The 8,526-nt window shown below is 35.0% G+C and overlaps 1 protein-coding gene across 1 annotated transcript; it reads left to right on the forward strand.

Moving 5' to 3' along the window:
- Positions 1 to 1,747: 1,747 nt before the first annotated feature.
- On the forward strand, positions 1,748 to 8,318 carry LOC139876593 (NAD-dependent malic enzyme, mitochondrial-like). Its single transcript, XM_071863932.1, has 18 exons — positions 1,748 to 1,934; positions 2,696 to 2,792; positions 3,561 to 3,679; positions 3,830 to 3,997; positions 4,107 to 4,235; positions 4,333 to 4,393; positions 4,590 to 4,693; positions 4,766 to 4,956; positions 5,428 to 5,539; positions 5,655 to 5,768; positions 6,666 to 6,731; positions 6,850 to 6,922; positions 7,013 to 7,099; positions 7,210 to 7,264; positions 7,362 to 7,433; positions 7,542 to 7,604; positions 7,742 to 7,856; positions 8,119 to 8,318. The coding sequence occupies exons 1-18, from the start codon at positions 1,779 to 1,781 to the stop codon at positions 8,191 to 8,193; spliced, it is 1,857 nt and encodes a 618-aa protein (XP_071720033.1). The 5' UTR covers positions 1,748 to 1,778; the 3' UTR covers positions 8,194 to 8,318.
- The last annotated feature ends 208 nt before the right edge of the window (positions 8,319 to 8,526 follow it).

Consider the following 8,526-nt stretch of genomic DNA (forward strand, 5'->3'; position numbering starts at 1 on the left):
ATATATATATATATATATATATATATATACAAATATAGTTGTGAAAAATATAGTGTACGCAATAAGCCGTCTCTCTGTGGAACGAACCGGACTTACTAAAAACTACACTACTCTACGATTAGGTACACTGCCTATAGTGTTGTAGCAAGGTTTAGGTATATCCCATCCGTAAATTAATAAAACTTATGTAATATTTCGTCGTATTTCGTAGTAAACAATAATAGTATTTCGTACACCTCCGCTTCACACATCAGTATCATTGAAAGGAAAATAGAGTTTCAGTGTATAGTCCAGAGTTAGGAAACCAGTTTTCAGAAGAAGAAAAAAAAAAAGCTGACAAACCGGCGTTGAGAAGGCCAGTTTGCAGGTAAAGTTGAAAAACTCTAGTTTCATTCAATTATGAGTCAGATGGACTTCTATGTGGGATTAAACATGTCTTCTCAATGCCAGTTTAGTTTCATGTGTACAAACCGGTAGTCTCAACGCCTATACTTATTCTGTAAACTCCATGCAAATACTTGCGTAAACTACAAAACCAATTACTTTAATACTATTCAGTCAAAAAAATCAAGAACAAACCTAGAATCGAACAAACAAGAAAACCACATTACATTTTCTTAACTCCGAGCCGTGGACCTTCTTGCTCTTAACCTTAACCTTTCTAGGTTCGGGAATAACCTTGAAATCTATGAGTTTTGCCTTTCACAACCATCGAGGCCTTTCATCAGCTACTCAATTTTTATTTATGTACCAATTCCTTCTAAACCATCTTTATCCCTGATGGGCGTTTTGGCGTGTTGCTGGGTGGGGGTGGAATGCTTGATGGACATGCTGCCAGACTGCTGTGTAATGGGGTGGAGTGTTTAGTGGCGTGTTGGGTGATGTGTTAAAATCTGATTGCAAGTTGGGTGAAAAAGAGGATAAAAACTAATTAAAAAAGGGGGAAATGCCAACACGCTGTAAACGTTCTACGTGCTGGGTGCACGCACTTGGACCAACACACACCAACACGCCTTGTTATGGTGTGCTAGGTGGCGTGTTGGCCAACATACACCCCCAACACGCTGCAATAAAGTGGGTCTAAATCTAAAGAACAATTGCCTCCACCTCATCAGGGCCGTCTCAACAATTCGAAGGCCCAAGGCGAAAATAAAAATGGGCCCTTGTACACGTTAAAATTTTATATACATAAAAAAAAATATAATATTAAAATTTATCAATACGAAAAAAGTTATCAAAACATGCGTATCAAAAAATATATATAGTAAAAATTTTGGGCCCTTCAAAATTTTTGAGCCCTAGACGATCGCCTATGTTACCTATGTCCAAACACGCGACTGCAACTCATGAAGCACACATCCTAAAGAGCCAATGAGTTTATCTCTAACTTGATGACCGAATAAATTTTAGGGTCCATCAATCCCAAAAAACTAAAAATAAACACCCCATACTTAGAACATACGCGTGAGAAAGAGAGTTATCCGACCCGGCCCGACAGTTGGAAAATGTGCCTTCAACTGACACAGATAAAAAAAATAGAAAAATCGTTGACTGACTGACTGACTGACTGACCCAATCAATAAATAGAAATAGAAAAATTAAGAAAAAGTAACAAAATATTTAAAACTGGTAATATATTTCACTTTCCAAAATCAGCTAGTTTATAGTGACCACTTGATCCTGCTCTGAAGATCTTCCCCCAATTATTAGGGCACAATAAATACACACACAGTTCGTAATTTTAATCATTTACTTTATAACTTAATCGGAAGCAAAAAATGTCGAATTTCACTCGCCAGATTCGATTAACATCGTCTACGATCAGAGGATTACAGTACAGAATTTGCAGATCTTTCACTACGATTGAAGGTCATAGACCTACAATTGTTCATAAACAAGGTCTCGATATTCTTCATGATCCCTGGTTCAATAAGGTTTAAATCTGAACTTCAATCTTCTTTCTCAATTTCAAGTTCGAATCATTATATGTGATTTATTGTATTATTATAATCATATGTTACTTATAGTAATTTGAAATTTGTAGTTGAGATTTATGTATTATTCGCTGTTTTTGCTTACTAGATTATAGAGATGAGCTGATATCTTTTATAAGGTCTTGTAATTTTGATGAATTAAAAAGCTTAGGGAATACATCAGATAAGTTTAAGTTGATACTTAGATGCAGTGTTGCAAAAGTCGGCCGACTTGGCCGATGTATCGTTTTTTAGGCATGGCCGACGCGTCGTGGCTAAAAACGGTCAGCAGTAAAAAAGTCGGTCAAAGTCGGTGGTCAAAGTAAAAAAAAATTATATTTTTATTTTGTAATATTGTTAATAATTGTTAATTGTTTGTTCATGTTTATTGTAAATATAGTTTATATTTTAAGATTCGATTTCTCTATAATATTATATATAAATATAAATACTATATACTATATATTTAATAAAACTATTTTTAAAAGTCAACGCTGGTCAATGCCCGACGCGTCCCCGTCTTGTCCCTCCAAGGTCCCGACCGACCCGTCCCGACTCGAGTCTTTTACAACCTTGCTTAGATGTGTGATCATGTAGACGTATAACAGAGTGAGTCACTAAGAGACTTATGATAAATTAATGAGAGAGTTAATGCTAAGTGCAGAGAGCTAAACGATTGTCACCTGAAACATATGGTTAATCTTGATAATGTTGATTAACAGGGAACGGCGTTTTCTATGACTGAACGAGATCGTCTTGAACTACGTGGACTTTTACCTCCAAATGTCATGAGCAATGAGCAACAAATCGAGCGATTCAGTAAGTGACTATATTTCTTTATATCAACTTGTTACGACTGAATTAGGTAAGTCTCTTAGCAGTTGCAGCGTACGTGAATTATCTATCACCTTTAAAGCATGATTAGGTTAGTTATCTGTTCTTACGATGCGTTCTAAATAGTAGGTACCTTTTTTGTGGAACAGTGACATTTTGTTACAACCAGGAAAAAATATATCCAAGGAGGATATAACAAATACAGTATCTAAAGAAAAAGATACACCTATAACCATCTTAGGGACAAAAAAACCGAAGTAACCAGCAAAAATATGAACAGTAACACAAGTGGTCCAATTTTGATTCAAATAGTACAATTCTATCTTATTCATCCCATACATCTTGTTTAGGGAATTGAATTTATTATGTTATATGTATGGTATATGCATTGAAATATAATCAAATTAGAGAGCCAACGATGTTATTTTTCGTATATGGAGAATCGTATGTGAATTTAAGTAGATATCCTTTTTAATTCGATCATGGTAGATGATTCTTTGTCATTCTCTTGGAACATACACCAAATAGTGTAACCATAGCCACCACACAGTGCTTCATAGTTATATTCAAATTAGGGTCCTTCACTCCTCCATGTTTACTGGTATCGTGGCTTGTGAGGGCCCGAAGGTTGGAGAACTTGGATCTCGGGGAGATCTCGTTTGGACATTTTTGAGGGGAGATCTATATGACCTGCATACTTTGCTAATGAGTTTTATATGATTTTTATTTAAAATAGCTTTGTTAAATCTACAGTGGCTGACCTTAAGAGACTTGAGGTGAACGCTAGTGATGGGCCATCTGATACAAATTCTTTGGCGAAGTGGAGGATACTTAACAGGCTACATGACAGAAATGAGACAATGTACTATAAGGTGTGTAATTATTTATTTATTTTTTGAAAGGCAAGGCCCTACGTGGTTGTAACGCTTTACATATATGTTATTATGACCAATTGGACCATGATCAAGCCTACTATAAAGAGGTCAGGTCTTAACAAATGGAATAATATCTTGTTATGGCAGGTTCTAATTGCTAAAATCGAGGAATATGCCCCTATAGTGTACACTCCTACAGTTGGACTTGTTTGCCAGAAATATAGTGGCTTATTCAGAAGGCCAAGAGGTATGTATTTCAGTGCTGCTGATCGTGGAGAGATGATGTCAATGGTTTATAACTGGCCCGCTGATCAGGTCTGCTGTAGTGTTATACATCTTCCTTCAAAGTCTATTAGATGTTTTACAAAAAATAAAAAAAGATGCTTTATTAGACTGTCTCAAGTTTTAATGCTTCCAATTATAGGTTGATATGATTGTTGTTACGGATGGAAGCAGGATATTGGGTCTTGGTGATCTGGGTGTTCAGGGGATCGGCATTGCGATTGGAAAGTTAGATTTATACGTTGCTGCAGCAGGAATAAACCCTCAACGGGTAATTTCTGTTTTGTAATTTCGTGATTGTCTCAATATAAATACTATTTTTCTCTATGAGATTTTACATGTGTAAATCTTCCTTTTACTTGTAACAGGTGCTTCCTATTATGATTGATGTTGGAACCAACAATGAAGCCCTTCTAAAAGACCCCCTCTGTATGGTTCTTTTTATGTTTTCAATGTACCTTGACGGATTTGTATATTTTTATTACATGTTACCCTTTTTCATTCTATCACCATATAGACATAACTGAACTTCAAAGAATCAGTCGTTTATAACTCTCATCCTATTCTTAGATCCTTATTTTAGAAAACTATGTTCTACATGATTATGATAGTAATATTTTTCTAGATTTGGGATTACAACAACACCGTCTTGATGGGGAGGAGTATATTGCTGTAATTGATGAATTTATGGAGGCTGTGTTTACTCGATGGCCCCACGTTATTGTGCAGGTAATCTTTCTCTTAGGATATCAACATTTTTGTGGACGTTTTGTCTGATTGCATTCAACGTTATTGTTTTAGTTTGAAGATTTTCAAAGCAAGTGGGCCTTTAAGTTACTGCAACGTTATAGAAATAGCTACAGAATGTTCAATGATGATGTACAAGGAACAGCTGGTGTTGCAATTGCTGGTCTTCTTGGCGCTGTTAGAGCACAAGGAAAGCCAATGATCGATTTCCCGAAACAAAAAATTGTTGTTGCTGGTGCTGGAAGGTTCGTATCCTTTTTTTTTAGTGGAACTGTTCTCAATTAGTCATCATATTTATGATTTAATCATTCTACCCAAGGTTGTAAAAGTCGCGAGTCGTCGGTTGGGACCTTAGAGGGACGAGTCGCGCGTTGACCAATGTTGATATTCAGTAATTAATAAAGTTATACATATATGTATTACACAAATATATCATAGGACATAAATATTTCAAACATGGCACGAAGATTTAAAAAAATATATACAATATATGACTTAACTTTGATTTGACCTACTTTGACTGACTCAGAGCCAACACGGCCGACTCTGCCTGACTTTTACCCGAATTTTTTAAGCATTGACCAACTTTTAAGGCGTTTTTCACGAGTCGGGACGGGCTAGTCCCCAAACTAACGTGTCAGACGTCTTTGCAACAGTGATTCAACCCTAAAAAATAAATAGATACAAATTATTCACTTGATATTGTGCAACTGCAGTGCAGGGATTGGGGTTCTGAATGCTGCTAGGAAAACAATGGCAAGAATGTTGGGAAACAATGACTTGGCGTTTGAGGCTGCCGGGAGTCAGTTTTGGGTCGTTGATGCTAAAGTAAGTAATCTAATTAGTCAAATGGTCAAAATTAGTGACCACTGTGAACCACATATTTGATGTATTAGACATGCATCTGACAAGCTCTCTTGTTTTGTTTTTGCGGATGTACTAGGGTTTGATAACAGAGGAGCGTGAAAATATCGACGAAGATGCAAAACCGTTTGCAAGGAAGACCAATGAGATTGAACGCCAAGGATTAAGAGAAGGGGCAAGTCTTGTAGATGTGGTATGTATGAATGTTTATATCCTAATCAAACAATGTGTGATAGAGGTAGCAAGATGTGGCTGTTTGGGTAATGATTCAAACATTTGGGTTGAAACGGATAATCCCAAGCACCGTTGCAAAAAACCTAGATTACCCGATTAATCCACGATTACTCCTTTTTAAGAGAAGTCCGTTCTGATTTTCTAAAATCTGTATAATTAATTGGTCAATGTCGGTTAGTGGTTCTAAATCGGTTAAAGTCAAAATTGTTCAACATTTTAACATGAATTTAAACCAGAATTTTAGAGTTTTTAAACAAAATGAATGATTTTAGACAATTATGTTAAAGTTTATGTTTATGGTTTTTATTTACATTTATACATATAATTTTGAAAATTAATATTTAAATGTATAAAAAGTACAATCCAATTAATCCCCGATTAAAACCCGAATTGCCGATTACTCCTACCATAGTTTCGACCGATTATCCCCCGAATAGCGATTTTTGCAACTTTTATCCCAAGTACTGGTGAAAAAGGCGGTGTCAGGTTGGATCAACCGTAAACAATATTTAGTATTCGAGTAAAATGGTTTAGTATCTTATATGTATGCAATAAATATATATAGATATTTAGAGAATTTTAACCATTTGATTTGCTCCCCCTTTATTTAAATTATTATTCGCCTTTACCCAATTTGAGATCAACAAAAATTAGATCAGTCTATTGATAAGTAATTAAGTCAAATTTGTCACCTCTAATTTGACTGCTTATTATCCAACCCACAGTAACTAACCGTTGACAATTCTTGTTATACCTATACATTTAAAATTAAAATGCTTATCTAATACAGTAGCTTCAGAACTGGAAATTTGATAATATTATTTTTATCGATTGAATGTCGATGTTATCCATTCAGGTGCGGGAAGTGAAGCCTGATGTACTCCTAGGGTTGTCTGCAGTTGGCGGTCTGTTTTCTAAAGAGGTATAGCTAACATTTACCTACATTGATTTGATATTGATATTGATATTAGTCTCTTTATTCTTGAAAAGATTCTACAAATAGATAACTAATGTATAATTTCATGTTATTCTGCGAGTAGGTATTAGAAGCACTTAAAGGGTCAACTTCAACGAGACCAGCGATATTTGCAATGTCAAACCCTACAACTAATGGTATATATGCTTGGGGTATCATACGAACAACATGACATTATCATGTTAGCTATAAATGCAATTCTTTATCTTTATTTTTGTTTATGACAGCTGAATGCACCCCTCAAGAAGCATTTTCCATCGTCGGTGAAAATGTTGTCTTTGCAAGTGGAAGCCCATTTTCCGATGTTGATCTTGGTTTGTGTTCTACTTTTCCTTACATATTTTACTTTTAATAATAATAATTCCAAGCTCACCTTAATCTCTCGTTGAACATTTTTTAAGTTGAATGATCTTCAATGTTGTAGGAAACGGGCACGTAGGCCGCTGCAACCAGGGAAACAATATGTATCTTTTTCCCGGGTCGGTTTCTTGTTTTAACGCTGATTATAACTTTTTTTTTACTTGTTTTTCATTATCTTTTAATCTCTAATAATATTACTGAATTTAAATTACGCAGCATTGGCCTCGGCACTCTTCTGTCTGGCTCTAGAATAGTCTCAGATGGCATGTTACAGGCTGCAGCTGAGTGGTATTTTTCTTTATTTTCAATACTAGAGTTCTTGTCAACTCATATAATGTAATAATCCTTTTCTGTTTTTTTATTATTATTTTTTTGTTTTGTGTAATATAAATACAGCCTTGCTGCGTATATGACTGAAGAGGGGGTCCTCAAAGGAATTATTTACCCTTCAATTTCAAGGTATAGACATGAATTATTTATACTTGATAATCTTGTTGCTGCATAAACTTTGTGCAATTTTAAAAAAAAAATAATAAACTATTGATGTAAAATAAACTCTAACGAAAGAGTGTGCGTTCATTGTTTTTGTGTCCCAGCATACGTGATATAACAAAACAGGTAGCTGCAGCGGTTATCATTGAAGCAATTGAAGAGGATCTAGTAGAAGGATATCGTGAAATGGATGCTCGTGAGCTCTGTAAGCTAAATAAGGTACTGCCACAATTGATTAGACGACTTCAATATCTGCTTATATCAATCATCATAATTTTTTGTATAAAAAACATTCTAAAGCGTGTGAAACTTAAAACTTTTCATCAACCATGTTTTATAGAACAATTAAGCATCTGAAACCATCTATAAAAAAAAGGGTCACACAAGCTTTTTTTTTTTCCTTCTGACTTTCAAAAATCTAACAGCTCCTGTTTATTTTACACATGCTTATGCTGGTACTACGAAACCTTCGATTTTGCAGGATGAAATTCTTTGTTACGTCGAGAACAATATGTGGAATCCAGAATACCCAACACTAATTTTCAAGAAAGATTAAATACTCCATGAAGAGAGGAAAATGAAGTAGAAAGAAGACACTCTAGTGAAGTTATATTCTTTTTGTTGCATTGTTTGGTCATGTGATATTGGTCACCTGTTTTTTGAGGCTGACTTGTGTTTAGAATCCATCCATTACATTATTATGTCCCCTTATATAGTTATATAAATTAAATAGGTGCATCAAATAATCGAGTTATATCATAGACGTCACTAATTGCCAATCTTTTGATGATTACAATAAGGGAAAAGCTAACTTGTGCCCTAAGGGCACATGTTAAGAACCATTAATGATGACAAGGTTTCCATGAATAATATAAAATTGTAGCTAATA

Source organism: Rutidosis leptorrhynchoides, chromosome 11, assembly GCF_046630445.1.
Source record: "Rutidosis leptorrhynchoides isolate AG116_Rl617_1_P2 chromosome 11, CSIRO_AGI_Rlap_v1, whole genome shotgun sequence".
In the NCBI taxonomy this organism is placed as follows: domain Eukaryota; kingdom Viridiplantae; phylum Streptophyta; class Magnoliopsida; order Asterales; family Asteraceae; genus Rutidosis; species Rutidosis leptorrhynchoides.

Coding starts and splice junctions, on each gene's coding strand:
- LOC139876593 (XM_071863932.1), top strand. CDS start 1,779: ATGTCGAATTTCACTCGCCAGATTCGATTAACATCGTCTACGATCAGA. Junction 2,793..3,560: donor GCAACAAATCGAGCGATTCA/GTAAGTGACTAT, acceptor TTAAATCTACAG/TGGCTGACCTTAAGAGACTT. Junction 7,605..7,741: donor ATTTACCCTTCAATTTCAAG/GTATAGACATGA, acceptor TTTGTGTCCCAG/CATACGTGATATAACAAAAC.